At 37.4% G+C, this 18,441-nt stretch overlaps 1 protein-coding gene across 5 annotated transcripts in view; it reads left to right on the top strand.

The window, feature by feature from the left end:
• Positions 1 to 18,307, top strand: part of LCORL (ligand dependent nuclear receptor corepressor like) — an 84,861-nt gene extending 66,554 nt beyond the window's left edge. For 3 of the 5 annotated variants that reach the window (XM_039551703.1, XM_039551706.1, XM_039551705.1), the window contains one exon: positions 15,080 to 15,182. In XM_039551703.1, coding sequence (XP_039407637.1) covers positions 15,080 to 15,093 — 14 coding nt within the window. In that variant the 3' untranslated portion in view covers positions 15,094 to 15,182. Of the gene's footprint in view, positions 1 to 15,079 lie in introns of all 5 variants that reach the window. The other 2 variants (XM_039551709.1, XM_039551710.1) reach the window with 1 other exon arrangement.
• The last annotated feature ends 134 nt before the right edge of the window (positions 18,308 to 18,441 follow it).

Below are 18,441 nucleotides of genomic sequence, written 5' to 3' on the forward strand. Positions count from 1 at the left end.
CTCTTTTATGCTTTATTTCCTTTGTACTTCATGTGATATGTAGAATTCTTCATATTAAGCTCATTCAGTGTAACCCTGCTTTTTCCAAAGCACAGCATTTTTTTATCTATAGACTACTCTTCTGTATTTTAATTCATTGATCTGGGGCCAAGCTCAACATAAATAACTTGTTTCTAAGAAGTTCAAACTTTGACACAAAATTGCTGTAAAAAAAAGAACTAGAAAAGGAAAGGATAACATATATCCATTTCTATATTGCAAATGAAGAAAGAGCTCTCTCATACTTGTAATTCATTGAGAAAATGTTACATCCCAATTATATTTATCTGTAAATGTTTTGCTTCTATGACAATGCCAGACCTATTACTGTGATATGGTCTCATGTTAGTTTTAATTGGGACTCAATTTTATCTACCTGATAACTTTCGTCCTTTAGTTTTGGATCTTCAGGAAATCTGATAACTATTTTGATATTTTGCATTACTTCATTTACAGTTTTTGTTATTTTCCCTTTTACCCATGGTTTCTCATATCAGTCATTGTCTTTAGAAAGGCTATGATAGGAAGTTCACTGATAAAGGAAATGTTAAAAGACAAAGAATGATGATTCTGTAGTTTTCTCCACACTTGTAACCCCAGCTCTTTCTTAGGGTTACTGTTGCAGTATTAGGGGATTGTCTGATATTGGAAGGATGTCTTGTTTTGCTGTGTTGATTCAACATTGTGTACTCTCTGCACCAGCCAAGGAAATCATACAAACATTTTTTGTCTAGTATAGCTACTCCCTAAAAAGAAGCAACATGATTTCTAGCTGTGCATGCATGTGACTTCAAACACAATTCCTGCATCTGGAAGTTTAATGCACATGAAAACATCATGTTTTGTTTATTTGTTCTTTGGATTGTATTTTTGTTTAAGTGGTATCATAAACTATATCATTGTTCTGTTGTCATGCTTGAAATGTTGCTGTAGACACATTTATGGTCAGTATTTGAAGTTTTCTTCAACTTTTGTGGATCTTGGGGACTTACCAAATGTACTTGAAAAAGAGATGTTGGGATGTTATTTTATTGCGAAATATTGTGGCAGGTGGCAGAATGTTGTTACCAGATTTTTATGTATACTTGGTTTTCATTAGCATGTGCAAGCAGGAATAAACAATTGAGTTCTTACAGCTCAAGGTAGTGTCCAGCAACCAGAACCAGTCATGCACTCACTGCAGCAACAGAAAAGAGTTAATTGCTTTTTCACATTGCCTGTTGTATTCAAGATAAGGTGGCTGATAGATACATGGGTATCTATCATCCATTTGATGTTGGTTGCTACTTGACTTCTGAACTGTTGCTTCAACAATGCATTTGATGTGTTGAGGGGCAGTTCCCTTACACTGTATATCTATCTTCTGGCAGTTTTAATTTCTTTAGCAACACTGAAACACTATTATTCTCTGTTGTGCAAAGAAAATTACATAAGCATGTTTTTAGGAAAGCATTTGTTTTCAATGTGGTTCACTTGTAACACTGAAGGTCCCATTCACATGCTTTGGACTTGGGCAAAAGGTTTCAAGACAGCCAAGCTGAAATATGAGAAACTCTTAATCTAGCAATAAAACTGGGACATACAAAATACTCTGTTTTAGGATCTTACAACGTACTGAAAAATTTAAAAATCTGTTTTGGGTGGTATGGACTTAATACAGATGGAAAAGAGATTGTGAACCTTCTACAGTAGCAGGCAGTTCTGACATCACAGACCTGTGCACTTGCCCTTCATATCAGGGTGGGAGTTTGCATACAAAAGATTTTAAAAATCAATTCCTATCACTTAAAGTTAGGATATTTTCATCTAATATTAACTTTTAAATTTTCTCATGTACATTTTGGCTTTTCTTCAAGTAGTCTGGAGTTTTAGAACAGATCTATTGGATTTGTCAGCAGAATATGACTTTTCAATTTTAATTTTTTGTCAAGTCTGAATGTGGTTTTTAAATTCTGCCTTAATGAAATCAAGTTAGTACTTGAAATGAGAATTTGCTAAATTTTGTGGTCCTTTCAAAGTTGGCTGCAAGAGTTAAGAATCTTAACTATGAAAACTTTGATGTTGTCAGTCTAATTGGTTTCTTTGTTGTGCAGATAAAATAACATCTGTATTAATATTACAGACAAAACCTGTCTTAAACTTAACTCCCATTGCCATAAGTTTTCTAAAAATTGGAAGGGAAAATTTTGTGAACTGTTGTTTACACGTCTGTATTAGTATGGCTTTAATATTCCAGTATTGTTGCTTATTTGTCTCATGGTAGTGCAATCCAGTAATGTTAAGGCTACAAATGGGAATCACTTCCCTACTATTGTGAATGATCTAGTGGCAAACAAGATTGTTTTTAGCAGGTTGTTCAGCTTTCTCTTTCATGAAGGACCACATTCTACACCCCTAAATGAGCGACAAATCTAAAATACTAGGTTAGGAAAAGTGCAGAGGGGACAGAGTGTAACAGTTGTTAAATCTGTTGATTTTAAGAAGGCTCTTTTCACAAAGGCTTTTCATCAGAGGGTTGCTTGGCTCTAAAATAAGTTACACCTTATTTGATGATGATTGATTTGATTTGATGGTGATGCAGAGTAAGCAGATCGAAATTTTCATAACTGTAGTTGCCAGACAAGAAGTTCCTTTTTCATAGGCAGACATAAACCAAAGTAAGACCACTAACAGGAATGTAGGAAGAATATGAAATGAATGACTGTTCTCGGTAAGTGGGCCATTTTTAATGCAGAACTATAAAAGCAGAAAGGTACACTTGATATATAGTTGGCTATACATGTGTAATAAATCCTTACTCATTTAATGATCTTAATGGTCTCTGCCTCATTCCCCATGATGCCACAACAGCAGCTGCCATACCACAGTCTAATGCTCCATTTTGTTTTACACTCTGGAATTCTACTTGTCAAATTACATACTCTTCCCTTTTCTTTTTCTCTAGTGACCTAGTGTGGGCTGTGTAGGTTTTGGGTGCTGTTTAGTTTTACACTTTGGTTATTTACATATTGCCTTAGGGTATGCTGTTCCTCATGTTCTTGTGAGGGTTCTGAGCTAGGGATTTTTACTTTTGCTTCTTTGAATAATGGACTTTTGTCAAAGAGCTTGGCTCTGAGGTCTTCAATTTCCTTTACCTGCTAGGAAATGTAGTTTTCTGTAGTTTAGTGCCATGATTGTTAAGCCTTTGTGTAGGATTTATATACCCCGTTTTGTACCTAAACTGGGGTGCTTTTTTCATCATTTTATTCAGTATTGTTTTGCTATCTGTTTTTAATTTTACCTCTTCAAAAACTGAGAAACTCATAGTCATGTTTTCCTATTTGTCCTCAGTCCTGAGGAAACGGCCAGATTTTTCAGCTTTCTTTAGGGAACTGGTAATATTAAATAAATATAGACAATCTTCTGTCTTTCTTTGTAACCCATTCTCTAGAAGAGAAAGTTGCAGTTTTCCAAGGCCTGCACAGTGCTTTTGAAAATATGACAAGTACATATCCTTTTTAAAATCCTCTCTTCTGTTGAGAGTTTATGGCCTCAAAGCAGAGCTTTGGTTGCTGTTAGATAGAAGAGGAGGGAGTTCAATCAACAGAGCCTGTGAAGATGTAACTTGTAAATTAAGCATTTATGTAATCTGACCATGACAGAGCAGATTCATTTTGCTGAGACAATTCCACATTTTGGTGTTGAAAATAGTCCTGTTCCAGAAAGATGCTTTCATTCATAGAGGCCTGTGTACTGTGCCTTAGTTTGCATTTCTCTGTCATTTATATGCTAAAGCTAGTGCTGCTATTTTCTTTCACCAGATCTTTGTAAAATGTCTTATACTGGAATCTTCAGTTAATTACATTCGAAAAGTGCAGATTCTGTTCTGGAATCGAGGGGGGAAATTAAAATGATGTGAGATGATTGGGTTGTTGTTTGCATGTATTCTTAGGTAGATTTTCCTTTTCTAATTCATCTTTCACTTATCAAAGGATAGTTTTACTCTGACCCCTGATGATTTGAAATCTTCAGATTTTCAAGTGAAATATAATGCCACATTTATTCACTGTTCATCCTTTTGCTTGTGGTGTCCTTTAATTTTGTTATAATTGCACAGTTGTGCCTTAAAGATACTGCTTTAACAACCTTTGGGACTAATAGAAATGTTTTTGTTATTTGATAACGGGATATTAATTTAATAAAATAGTAATTTTGCCATACAGCATTTCCTTATCAAAAGCCTACTTCTCTCCAGTGTTTCCTGTGGTCAACATGAAAAAGAAAGGCTCTCTAAAATGTTCTTGAATCTTGGGTGTCCCTGAGAATGCTGAGTGTTTCTGAAAGCTGTTGACAACCTTCAGGTTCTAACTAAGACAGATATTTTTACTGTGATCAGCAACTAATTAGGTGGATGTATCTAGCAGGAAATTGCTGTATAGGGGAAGCCAGATATTTTATGAGCCGCATTTTGCATTTCTGTGCGCAGCCCGCTGCAGCACTACAGCCTCACAGCATGGCAGGTTTGCCCTTGGTGGCAGCTGGGGCAGTGTGTGCTTCCTGTGTTCACTGTCATGTGAAACACAATGGTATTCTTGGCGGTGGGATCTAGATAAAGAAAGTTTATGGAGGCCTCATTAGCAATTTTTACTTCATAGTTAAAGATTTTATTAGGTATTTTGAAAGAAGTCAGAGGAAAATGTTGAGAAATCAAAATTACAGGTCTTACCAAATGCAATTATATAGAAATGTGTGATTTACTGACCTGTACCTGAATATATTTGTATAGGGATATGTGCTGCCTATGAACTGTGAACCTTTTTAAGGTATGATTTTAAGAGAAAATCACTTCTTTGAAAAACTGCAAATAGAACCTAGATTGAAATGCCAACTGGGAAGTTATTTCGGATTTTTTACTTTGTTGCTCACAAGGATTTTTTTAGTAGTGCTTTATAAAATTTTAGCTAGAAAGTAGATCTTATTTCACTGCTAGTCAAATAAAAGATTGAAATTATTGTAACTGAGCAATAATTAGTATGTACTTCACACTCCTAACCAGGTTAGGACTTAATGTTTTGATTGGTTATAGTGTACCTTGATAAAATAATGCTGTTCTTGAGACACATCTCTCTCCATCTTCTCCTTTCAATGCATGAGGTATCATCTTGAATTGCTACAGTTTTCATATCTCCTCCATCTGTTATTTCATTTTTCCCCATTTTTGGATTGCCAGCTTTCAGCAGGCTGACTTTTTTTCTCATCTAAATGCTCACTTTATCTTTCATTCTTAATGTGTGATTTTTCTTGAACTTTTTTTATTAATTACTCATTTAATAAGTCAGATGATCTGTGTTTTCCCTGCAGTTTTGTACCTTTTTGTAGAACGGTGTATACACTTTTTCGAGGAGGGTGATGAGCCCAATCGGGATGTCAAGTCATTGCACATCAGCTTAGCTCCTGTAGTGAAAATTACACCTTTGCCATTGGCTGTCTCTTCCTGTGTTGGCTGTCCTGCTACTTTTTGCATATCATGACACTTGTAGTTTTGCAGCAGTACAACATTGGCTTGTGCTTCATCTGTGCTCCAGAACAGCTGCCTGTGCCTTTGCCACAGAAGTGCCTGTCCTGCCCTGGTACAGCAGCAGGGTCCTGCTGAGCTGTTGTTCATTTCACAGCCTTGCTGTTACTCATTTTGTTTATTCAGACCCATGTCTGAACCATGGTTCAGACCAGGCCATTACACTCTGGTTATTCCACATTTCTGTGCATCCTGTCTTCCTACTTTGCTCTTCTTTAGTACCAAACTTTAATTGAGTCTCAGATCATGTATCACCTTTCCTTTTATCCCAAGCTGTGTGTTTGTGAATGCCAAAGGATACTCTGCAGAAGACAAGTGCAGCCCAGTTTTATTCCTGTTTTGATTTTTACTGCATGTTTCTCACTGTATTCTTTGGCTGGTCCATTCTGTCTGGTCCATACACCTGCCAAGATATTTGTAATACCATGAGCAAGATGTCAGTCAGCTTTTGTCATGGATTTCTTCAAACCCAGGTTTGGAAAGTCTTTCATGAAAAGCCATACCAACCTTTTAATCCATATTTTTTGTATTGAAGACCCACTAATTTTTTTTTTTTCCCTACAGTTTAAAGATGTCTTTTCCAAGGTCAAGATATTTAAACAGATTTTGTCTTCCTAGCTCCATGCTTTTGGGCCAACAGCTCTAGATGCTTTATAACTTTAGACAAGTTGCAGTTTCTGCTGCCATATTCATGGCAAATTGCACATTCTGTTCTTGTGGGACAGTCAAGCAATTTTTGCTTCTTTGCATTTTTTCATAACTGAAAGGGGACCATTTTCTGATGCTGATTCCTCTCATGTTCTGGACATCAGTAAAGGCTGCTTAGATTATTCTTCAATTTCTTTGGAGTACAAATAATGGTGTCTCTTGCTGTGTCAAGAGGATGTGAACCTTTAGTGAGGAACTTCATGATTTATGGAGGGAAGGTTCTCTTTTCTGTATTTTTTTCTTTGGTTTCATCAATCTGACAGATTTTACTATTTGATTTATCCTTTCAACAGCAGAAACTCACCTGACTTATGTCTGCTTTCAGCTTTATTGGTTCCTTACCACAAATTAGATTCAGGCAGGAGTTTCACAAACTTCTTTCAGTGGCTGTGCCAGCTCACCTACTCTCCATCCTCCACTTACTGCCACATGCTCCTTTCTGTCTCCACTTCTGGGCTTCCGTAAGAGGAATCTGCTTCTGTCTTTTATCATGGTTTATCTGTAAGTGGGGCAGGTATCTTAACTTGGCTGCAGCTCTTTCTTCAGTTAAGATCAACTTTAGACCTACTTTTCTTACTTCATGCATACCAGTAGAAATGGCCTTAAAATTAACTTAGGACTTAAAATACTTTCAAAGCATAAGTCTGAATTTCTGCTTGGTTTGGAATGTTTTATATCAGTTATCAAGCAATCAGTGAGTAATGTGACTACAGTCACGTTTTTCCGAGCAGGTCTTATGTAGGTATGCTTATTCTTTGTTTGCATTTTGTAGCTCAGGGTAGAATATTTCTAAATTGTGTTTCTGCTAGGAATTACAATAATGAGGCTTTCACATTTCATATTAAAATACATACATACATGAAAATTAAGATGTTTAGGGAAGTCAGTCTTTTCAGATGGATCTTATCACAGGTTTCTGTTACCTGAGGTGTGGATTTCACAAATACTCAGAGATTATACTTCATATTTTACTGACACAGGCCTGTCCTCAAAGTTGTCTTATTTCAAACTATTGAAATCTTGGTCCAAACAATGGATTATTTCCCTGTGCATGAAATGGAAGCATAGCTGAAAAATGCTTGTCTAGAAGCTCTTAGAATGACTTACAATATTTTTCTTTAAAAATAAATTCTTATTCTCAGTTGGATTGTGCTCTCTTACCTATGTGTAAAGTCTTTCATTTTGAATGCAGGGCAAATTTTAGGGAAAAAGAAAAAGTGCTTAGAGTTAGGTTTCAGTGTTTATATTGGGGCACTTAGCATAATTTTCAAAACATTCAATAACAATAATTTATTTTTAAAATTTAAGAAGTTTATTTACAATGCAAGTAAATATTTAAGAGCTATATTTAAGGTATCAATTCTTACAATAGTGGTGGTTGTTGTTACCTGTCTTTCTAGTTTAAAGTTCTGGAGATGTGTGTTTGAAAACATTCTCTTGTGTATCATATTTGTTGCTGACATTTCCTATTTATCAGTTTACTACTCACAGCTGGTTTTAAATTACATTTAAGTAGTAGAAATCTCAGAAAAGGAAATTACTTATTTGCAAATTGCTGTTTGACCTTCCTTAATTCAGAAGTCTGGTGGGTTATAAACCACCCAGGGACTGTCTCATCATATTTCTGAGATGATCTCTCTTCATAACGTAATTGCATTTATGATGTCAAAAAACTATTATGGATTAAAGATTTGAGCTCAAATGACAGGACTTCCATAACTGCATTCATCACAGCACTGAGCTGGAGGCATTGTGCTTCCTCAGAACAACCTGAACCAGCAGCACACATTGTTCTGAACCTCCAACCTTTGCTTTATTGTGTCTCATGCAAAACCATTTTTAATTACGATTAGGTAGAAAAAAAATAGCAAAAACTTTTCTTCTGTTATAGTATGTTTCTAAGTCAAATCCAGCAGTGCTCATCTGCACAACGGGTGTTTAGGGTGTTTTTAATTTATTTATTTGCATGCTGCTAACTTCTAGTAATAACTAGAAATTAGTTTCCTTTCAGGGAACTTATGATCAGAGGAAGGCTTTTTTCATGGTGGTGCCTAGAAGCTAAGAATTCATTATGTTCATCATCAAATTAATCATGCCTCCTTTCAACTGTTGGAATCATAGCTGCTTTTTGTTTCCAAGATCTTTTAAGACAGTATGCTATGAACAATTCGAGATCATAGGATTATTTCTTTTCTTTAACAGGTTATGTACTGTCATCACTGGTAAATTATGCCCTAAAATTTTATGACTACTTCATGCCCACTTCAGTGACAGCTTACATTAATATTCTACTTCCTTGTTCTTGAAGAGCCCTGTGCCTTCTGTCGACTGCTAAATAGTCTATAACACCACAAAACATGGTGATTCTTGTCCAAAAGATCACCGTTCTACATAACTTTCTCAGTCAGGCTGCTTTAAATAATTATAACTTAAAAAGGGGGAAGGAATGTTGTTGCTATTTAAACTTTTCAACATGTATTCAAGTCTGCCCTGTATTTTGGGGAGCCATCAGAATGGAGCTCTGTATTTCCATGGCTGTGCAATCCTGATTAATTTATGTTTTTAAAAAAGTTTTGGTTCCCAAATTCTGCAGTGAAATTGCAATTTAAACTTTTTATGTTGCCTATGATCTGTTGTCTGTAATTTTCCGAGGCTGACTGGTTTTGGGGAGAAAGTCATGTTCTTTCTCTAACTGCACTCTGTAACCATTGCCATCCATTCCACTTGCCAAATGTTTACCTGAAGATGTAACCATCTGCTGTTTGGTGTTACTGTTGTGCTGTGGTCTTTGAAGATGAAGTACTAATGATTACTACTGCATATAATTTTGTTTCTGTGCATGTTAAACTTAAAGCTTGAACAGTGGGATATCTCAGTATATAGATTCAGAAAATAGCTACCAGTAAGTAATGCTCTTTCACTGTCAGGCCAAGAATGCTCACAAATTCCTAGTTGCCTCTTCGAACTATCTTTCTCATATATTTTGTATATATTTCATTCCTGTTTCCTTTCTTTCTATTCTTTTTTTTTTTTTTCCTCAAATCAGTAAAACAATTCTAACTTAGTCTGAAGAGCAAAATAAACTTTCCACCATAATTTCAGTCTGGCATTATGGCTGGTTCTGACTTCTCACCCTGTCCTTTGTCTCTATTCAGTTCACCTCCTTTCTTGGTATTTTGTACTGTTTTATTTGTCTTAGCACTCCAGCTGTGTTAAACTCAGCTCTTATATCTAACTTTTAAGACTCCCTGAATATTGTTTATCTCCCCAGCTTGCTTTGATTGATTTCCAGGGCATTTCTTCTCTCTCAGATTCCCAAATGGGATTCCATCCACACAGCTGAAGTATGTTATTTCATAGTACAATGAGAATCCATTTGGTAAATGGAAAAGAGACATTAAACATTTTCTTTGTAGATTTGGGTCTTTTTGGGTTTTGGCATTGTGGAAAAAATAAGTTTAAATTTTAGAGACAATCAGTCAGACTGTGCATGCTTGGTTTACTGTCTTTTCAATATCTGTTACATTACCAAATCAATCTGTGTTGGAAATCATACTGAGGCTACTGTAGTCATTGTAGATTTTAACCTAGTACATTCCATTAGTTCTTTTTTTTGAGAAATGGAGTAGAGTCTGTACAAAGAACTTTTTTAAATTCTGCTAATGTTTTACTATTTGTACTCAGTGGTTTTGAAACCTTTCTGTAAAAGCCTCGAGTCAGTGCTGTGTGTCATGGGTGCTCCTACACTTTCCAAGCTACCAGTTTGCACATCAGTGCTGGTGGTGTTTAACAAGTGCAGTTTGCAGAATTTCTGTCAGACAGGAGGGTAAGAACCAGTTTGACCTTGCTCTCACATAGTGGGTAAGGAGATGTTTTTATCTGTAAGTATTGCAAAAGAGTTAGAGAAAAATAACCCTACAGTGATACTTTCATAGCTGTTTTACAGCATACGAACACAAAGCGTTGAAGGCAATCTCTGATGGGAAATGCTGAGGACTGACCTAACAGATAAGAGACATTTTTACACATTCCTGCTTTTTATTTTTCCTACTTTTTTTCAACATGTTGTGACAGATTAACTCAGCAAATATATAGTACTTGAGCTAGCCAGATTCTTTGAAACTTTATCATTTTCATACAACAACAGCAGGTGTCAAATTTCCTGCTTTTCCACAAGAATGTGGCTCCATACTGCATGGAAAATAAGCAGTTCAAAGAATATTATTTTCCTTTTGTGCTTGACAGCCTCAAGTTTTCTGGTGTTGATCTCCCGTCCTGCTATTAAAAATCAGTATTTCTATTAGTATAATGATGGTTTGGGTAAAACTAAAGAAAGAAATGTGACATTTCAAAAAAAAAAAAACTCAGTTGTATTTGGGCAGTTTTAACAGGAAGTGTGGAAAAGAACAGGGGGTTTTTTAGCACTTAGGAGCATGGGGAGGCCACTCATTGCTTGCTTTAGTAGAAGGTTGAATTCAAACCTTTCTATTTATTCCTACTTATTTAATGATAGAATGAAAATTTTGTGGGGAAAGATGATCCTTTTAGGCCCCAGCAGGCCTGGAAACTTAACTACACACAGGGTTCTCTGCTTAGCCAGGGAGAGCACAGGGGACCTGAGAGTCCGTCGATGTTACTCTGATCTGGCTGCTAAGATTGGTTAGAGTAACACTGGGGTGATTTGTTAGAAAAACACAGGCGATTCATCCTTTCTCCAGTGCTATTGAAAGATGGTAAATTCAGAGGTGATTCAGTAATCGCAATATGGGAACCGGGGGTTGCAACACACACAAAACCATCCTGGAGTCCTCACTGCCAGTGTTTCAGACCCATTGGTTTGGCGTGCAGCAGTTTCCAAAGAAAGCCCAGAGCACGTGAGGGCATTCCCAGCTGGCACTGACCCAGCAGTGTGTCCTGTCACCATGCACAGCACGGTGTGCCCATGTCCTCAGTGCCACGCCTGCCATCCCTCTGTGCTTCACGTGGCTCTGCAGAGGAGTCAGAACTCTCTGAGACTGAACAGGTCCCTTGCACAGAGCCACGGCAGAGCACCTGCTGAAGGGCTGCTGAACTTGCCTCCCCGAGGCTTTTTTAGATTGCTCTTGTTTCAGATCAAAAAGTATTGTCACATTTCCATATCCCTTTTTTTCCTCTTTACTTTTTAAGAAGAGACAAGAATTATATGGATAAGTTATTATACATGGGGAAATATTAAATCTTTTCAATTAAGCAAAAAATATGTTACCAGCACTTGAAGACCATTTAGAGAAAAGAGCTAGGAGAGGGTAGTGTAATTAAAGATGAAGAAAAAATACTGAATTTTCAAGAAATCTCACTAATTTGTCATACAAATTATGAAAAAAATGAATATGGTTTTCATCTTTTTCACTGGGATTTTAGCACTGTTTTCCTGTCTTCAAATTCCCTAGTGAAAACAGAGCTATTGGATATGCCATGGCTGGAGTTTATGTTCCATGTCACAGAAGCACCTGTAGCTGACTTCCACAAATCACATGCACAGAAGCTGATTAACTGAGTCAGTCCCAAGTGAATAAAAACAAAACAAATGGTAATTGCTGGAATGGCAAACACATGGCTTCAGAATTGGAAATTCTAACCTTTTTAGAGACCATTATCTAAGATCAGTATATGCCTGTTGTCTAGGAAATTAAAGGGAACTCCATCTTCTTACTGGTGTGAGTGTTGGTAGTGGAGAGCTCCAAGGGGCTGTAAATTGGGGACACTGTTCCAAGCTCTCCTGAAATAGGCTTCATGGCTTCTGGGTGCATCGGGCTCTAATCTGAATTCCTGACAGGAGGTTTGCTGTGTGTAACATCTTCTTTTGCTAGGAATGTTTAATGCACTGTGGAGCTTGTGCAAATAGAGTGGAGTAAAATTTAGAGTAGAATCTATTGATGGATTTGACAGGAGAAATTCAACTGCTTCTGTTTAATTTTATCCCTTTAATTACATTCTTCAATTTAAAAATATTTAAATGCATCATTTTTTTACCTTGTTAAATCAACAACGAAAAAATAAAACACTACAAGTAAAGGAATGAAAGGCAAGATGAAAGATTAGGTTCTTCTTGGTTAACAAATATATTAATGCAGATCTCTAACCATATTATTTTCCACTTTATTTTTATCAAGGTAAAATTTTCTAAAATACATGAACTTTTTGTGTTGATGTTACCAATACCGAGGAACTGGGGGGAAAAAAATTAACATTTTTCTAGTCCTGTTTTTATGCATTCATTTAAAAAGCAAAGTCTTGCGTTTCCTGGAGTCCTTTTCTGAGAGGTAAATAGATCACCACATGACAATTATCAGCACATAGTTCAGTTCTTGTTTTGCAAATTCAGTCCAGCCTATTGCACCTTGTACAGAAACCTGTACAGACCTAAAAGATGAAGAGTAGGGCAGTCCCTGACAGAGCTGAGTACTTGGAAAGTGCTGTTTGGTACTACAATAGCACTCAGCATTTTCTTCTGTAGTCCAAGCAAGTGGGAAGGAATGATGGTCACAATTGCACCAAATCCTAGGATACACTGTTGCCACCAACAGTGTTGTTTGGAAAAGGGCCCTTACCAGCTTGGTCCAATTCCTACTTGATATTCAGAAGGAACATGCTAGGTCATATGAGGAGCCCCAACCTTTGGCTTTTGCTGTCTGGCACTTGCCCAGCGTTCAGCAGCGTTTATCTGTCTACTGCTTTAAAGACAGTAGAAGTGCTGGGTTTTAAAGCACTTTGCAGGTATATACTACTTCGTAGTTTGCAATTTCTTGATTTCCAAGGCATATATGTTCCTTTCAGATAGCAACCACCACCCAAAACAAAACAAACAAACAAACAAAAAAAAACCAACCAAAACCAAAAAACCACCCCAACCCTTAAAAAAAACCAACCCAAAAAAACCAAACCAAAACATTCCTGCCCTATCCTTCATTTGGCTTTTGGGTAGTTGTTAGAAGTTATGTTTTGCTACCTGGCCATGCCTGAAAAGCACAAAATCAGTAGGTGTGAGGAAAGCTGCTTACTGCAGAAGTCAGCCTTAACACCATCTCCCATATGCACTTAAGCCCGTGGTCATAAGAAAAGCCTTTAACTTTCTGAGGGCAAAGACCCAAGTGTGAAGAAGTTGTAAACTCAAGAGAGTAACCTTGCTGACTGAAGTCCTGTCCATCACCTACACCTACACTCTGTTTCCTGCAGGAAGGAAAAGATCAGAGCAACCAGAGGAAAAGGGTACAAGGCAAAATGAGACCAAAGATAGAGGCTGAATAATGACACAAGGAAATGCAGGGCATGGGAGCAGTGCACCAGTCTGCAGGGTTGGGAACTAGGGTTAGTAAACGAGAAATGTCTGTTTCACTGCCATGCCAGAAAGGCACACAGCCTTCGGGGGAGCTTATATTAAAATGTAAAAGAATTAAAACTGTTTCTGATATCTGTGAAAAGCAACAGTGAATTATAATTTTAGCTGTTGCCTAAGCTCTTTCCCTTTTGCTGTGACAGGAAATGTCTTAATCAAAGTCAGTCATTGATATCTGAGTGACACAAGCCAGTGTTTTAGGGTACAGTCCTACACTGACTGTCCTCAGCTACTCTGCGCACCCATGTGAGCACTACACTGCAGCACATTCAAGCCTTCAAAATGTGCACCTGAGCTCTGTGATGAACCAGTTTTCCTGAAATGCAGCAAAAGCCTTTTTTGCTGCTTAAATACCCCTTTGATAGGAAACTGTTCAGATAACTTTTAGCATGGTGATTACCTCCTACCCTTAATTACATTACTGAGAATATTATTTTTAGTATCTCAGAAATATTTTCAACTTGTATCATTCTTGAAGTTCTCAAAAGCTTTATAAAGGATGGTGAGAAACAATGTATCATACACAGGGGGACAAATCACTGCAGGAGGGCGACAGTAAAATAAAAGGGGATGAAGAGGTTTGAAATGAGGATTGAAATTGTCTTCTGAGTGTGTTTTATATCTTAAAGCACTTCTGAGTGCTTTATATATTAAGGAAGACATTTTTGATGATGAGGATGGTGAAACATTGAAAAAGGTTGTCTGGAGCGGTGGTGGATGTCCTGTCCCTGGAAACATTCAGGATCAGGCTGGACGGGGCTCTGGGCAGCCTGATCTAGTTGAAGATGTCCCTGCTCATTGCAGGGGGATTGGAGTAGATGACCTTTAAAGGTGTTTTCCAACCCAAACCATTTGATGATTCAATCCACATATCTGTCCTAGTTTGCTTAGTTGCTCCCACAAAGGACTGGGTTTCTTTCCTTTCTTGTATTACTTTTTTCCCTAGATTTAAAACAAAATACTCTCTATGTGTGAGTCCTTCCATGGCTGCACTAAATTAATATTGTCAGCAATAAAAACAAGCCCCAAACTCTTGCCCAGTTCCTGCTCTGTGCCTTTAGTCAGCTGGAGATGATTTAAACTAGGCCAGCTGTTACTGCACCTCCTGCAAAGGAATAGCACGAGCAGGAGCCTGACCAGGGACGGGCACTGCCAATGGACAGGGCCTCAGCCATCCCCACACAGACAAGCCCAATCTCCTTTACAACACAGCACAGTGGGGTTCCAATCTCAGTGTTTCTGGAACATAATGCACTAAAACAACAACAACAAAACCCAGCAGAATACAAGATCTGCCACCACCTCATCTTGCCTCTTACCAGCTTATTTCCAGGGCAAGAGGAAAGTGTACTAAACTTTTTCTTATTTTTTTCCCTCTCCTACCCCCACTTCTTTTCTCACAGCACGCTACAAGTGAAAGTCTCGGAGCCGCAGAATTCAATAGACATGAACACAGAAAATGAACATTTGAAGTCCATAAAGATGTGCCTTAATCAGCCCACTGAGTGGAATCTGAGTTTTTCAGCAGCATCTCTCGCCAGCTGTAAAGTTTTTAACCAAAATCTCAAAACTGATGAGAACAAATAGATTGCAGCTGTTCTTGCACTATTATTTTGTACATTGTTCCTGATTTTTTTTTCTGCTAAATAATAAGCATTTATTACATTGATCTTGAAGTGATCTTGTGTGATTTGGCTTTATATACTACTAGCATTATTCAGTTTGATGTACTTTTTCTTTTCTAAATATGAAGTTTCACATCTGACCATCATGAAATTCTTGCAGTACAAATTTATATCAGAATCGGATGTTCCCCTTTAATAGTATTGTGATTTTTCTATGTTCTTTAAATTCAACTACTGTTTCCCAATTTTATTTTTGTGCACGAAAGTTAATATATTATGTAATTTGTGGCATAGGTCACCATGTAAAGATTTATGGTAATAATTCAAACAAATCTGTAACAGGTGGAGACTGACTACCTCGAAGCAAAGCAGTACAAAGGTAAATTATCTGAGGAGATCTCCTTCACCAATGGATTGAAATGTATGGAAGCACCAGCTTGTTTCTGCAGTATGCTTTCATCTTCACTTATCTTGAGAACTTCTGTGTGACAGTGTTTAATGACCCTAATATCTAAAAGAAAGACCAAGCCTGCTGGAGAATCTCGTGAAAGATTGTCATTCAACAAATCTGTATCTGCACTTTTTGAGGTTTCTGCTAAATGGTCTTTCTTCCCCATTTGTTTTTATGAATTTATGCCTGCCACCAATTAAAATGGATGTAAATGCTCTTCTATTTCATTTTTTTCTGTGTACTTTGGAAATTCAATGTAAAATCAAAATTTTATCTCTACTCAAAGAAGTAGTAAATGGTTGTAGCTGACTACATTGTAGACATTCCATGCTGAAATGATCTTAGCAAGGTTCATGTACTTTATTCATCAAAACTTTATTATTAATAGAGCTATAACAAAAGTGTTAGAATAAAACTATATAATATACTTCTCTTTTCTGGAGTCATACATTCAGTAGCTAGGGTAGAGGTTTCTTAATTCATGATGAGTTGTCTGTCCTTTACTTGACAAGAACTAGTTTTCCAGAAGGAAATTTCCTTGGAAGTCACTGTATTTTATAAAAGAAAGGTTTTAAAGATTCACCTTAAAAAAGTGAGGATGCAATTCCTCTTTACAGAGGTTTGTTGGTTTGCAGGTGCAATCCAGTAACTGAAATAAAGAGATTGTTATGAATTCTGGTGTCACAAGATCCCAAGAGGGTATTGAGTCACTGAAGCTTTGGACATGATTAAAAGTGCAAAATGTGATTAAAAGAATAAACATTCATCATGTTTAGTGCTGCTTAGAAGGTGTTTATGTCTTTCAACTGTTTAATGCACATGGATTCTGTGGGACAAGAAAGCCAAAAGGAGAATTAAATTTCCCAGGGGAGTGGCACTGAAGTTTACACAGGGTAAATCAGGCATAAAAGGACATTGGGAAGCTCCATAGTTGTACACCCTGCTCAAAAGGCAGTCAGCTGTGAGTACTCACACCTAGTCCTGTCTTTGAAAACTCCTAGGACAGAACCTGCACAGGCAACCTGTTCCACTGCCTTTTTCACCTTCTGTTCTGGTCTGAGTTTCATTTTATAGGTTTTTTAGCCTCTCATCATATCCAGCAAAGAGCCCAATTCTATCTCTTTACTGGACTCCTTGCAGGTAACTCAGAGGCTCAGCAAGCAAGTCCAGCTCCCTCAGCCTCTCCCCACAGGACTCCAGCCCCACACCAGCCCTGGGGGCCTTCAGTTAGACAAAGGATTTTCTATTAACACACACCAGTGAAGACACATCCACAGCAGAGGCATCCACAGACTGGGAGGTGACTTGAGGGAAACCCCATCTTTTCAGTCCAGCCTTCCCAAGAGATGCCAGAGACAGAACCTGCATGTGTGGCAAGGCACAACAGAACAGCAAGAAGCCAAAACTAAAGATTATTCAGTAAGGCATGCCCAGAGGCCTTTATAGGTATTTGTTGCTCCTGCTTTGCCTCAAAACTCATTTTAGGAAAAAGTATGAGTGAACTAGCACCAGTTGTTCAAAGTGTAGTAGTGCTTAAAGAACAAACCACTCCAGAGAGGGAGGTTGAGAGAGAACTTGTAACTTAAATAAAAAAACCCAACACTAAAGCCGCAGGGAAGCTCTGACTTACAACTGAGAAAAACAACTATAGACTTTGCCCATTCCAACTATGTTCAGGCAGCATTCAAGGGGACAGAGAGCATCTCTGATCTAAAGTGGCTGCATGTACACAAATTCACATAACCCAATTTGGGAATTTGAAATGTTACCAAAAGAGGGAGATCAGGACCTCAAAATTGTGTTTAAAATTACAAAAATAATTCATCACAGTTACAGAAGCTTCTGAATAGAGCACATAGCAGCAGCAAAGTGTCTCGGCATTTTGCAGTTTGACAAGTTTCCAACAAAAACTCCAAAGGATGAAAAGCAACACAATCCCTGTTTCCTATACACAAGCTTGGAAACAGCATAATAGTTTGGGCATTACACTTTAGGAATACTTCTTTTCATTTGTGTCCCTAAGTTGTTTCTGAGAATTATCAAAAATCATTTATAGCATATTTACCTATTTTAAATGCAAGTTCCTTAGAAAGCTGCATTTGGCATCAAGAGTTGAGATGTGCATGCCGAGGAATCGAGTGAGTTTGCTCTGACTGCTTTGAAATGACCCCACCACGACACGGACACGACTGCCCAGGTGTTTCCATCTTGAGTGAACCTGCTCAGCCACCAGTGACTACTACTGTCCTGTGAAACTCCTGACCATTCCTACATGTTTTGAACTTCAGAGCTACAAAGAAATAACAAATGGATACTACTTTAAGAAGACTGACCTTAGAGGATTTAAGTCTTTGCCCCTTCTGTACTTAAATACTCCTTTCCTTCACTAGATCTTATTTTGTACCACAAATATTTTTATGCTTTTCTAAAAGCACATCACTGATTCTATATAACAATTGGTGTCTGCACCAACAGACTTTCAGTATGGTTTGTATAATCAGTTACTCAGTTTTACATTGTTTGACATTGTTTAATAAATTGGACATACACCTGCAGGAAGCAGAATTCCCAATTAAGATCAACTCTATTTAACATGAACAGTAAATACATACATCTGCTGACCATGTTTTACTGCTATAAAACCTTATAAAAATGAAGAAAGTGGGTGCCATAAAAGTAGGTACATTCA

Source organism: Corvus cornix, chromosome 4 (assembly GCF_000738735.6).
Source record: "Corvus cornix cornix isolate S_Up_H32 chromosome 4, ASM73873v5, whole genome shotgun sequence".
NCBI lineage: Eukaryota > Metazoa > Chordata > Aves > Passeriformes > Corvidae > Corvus > Corvus cornix.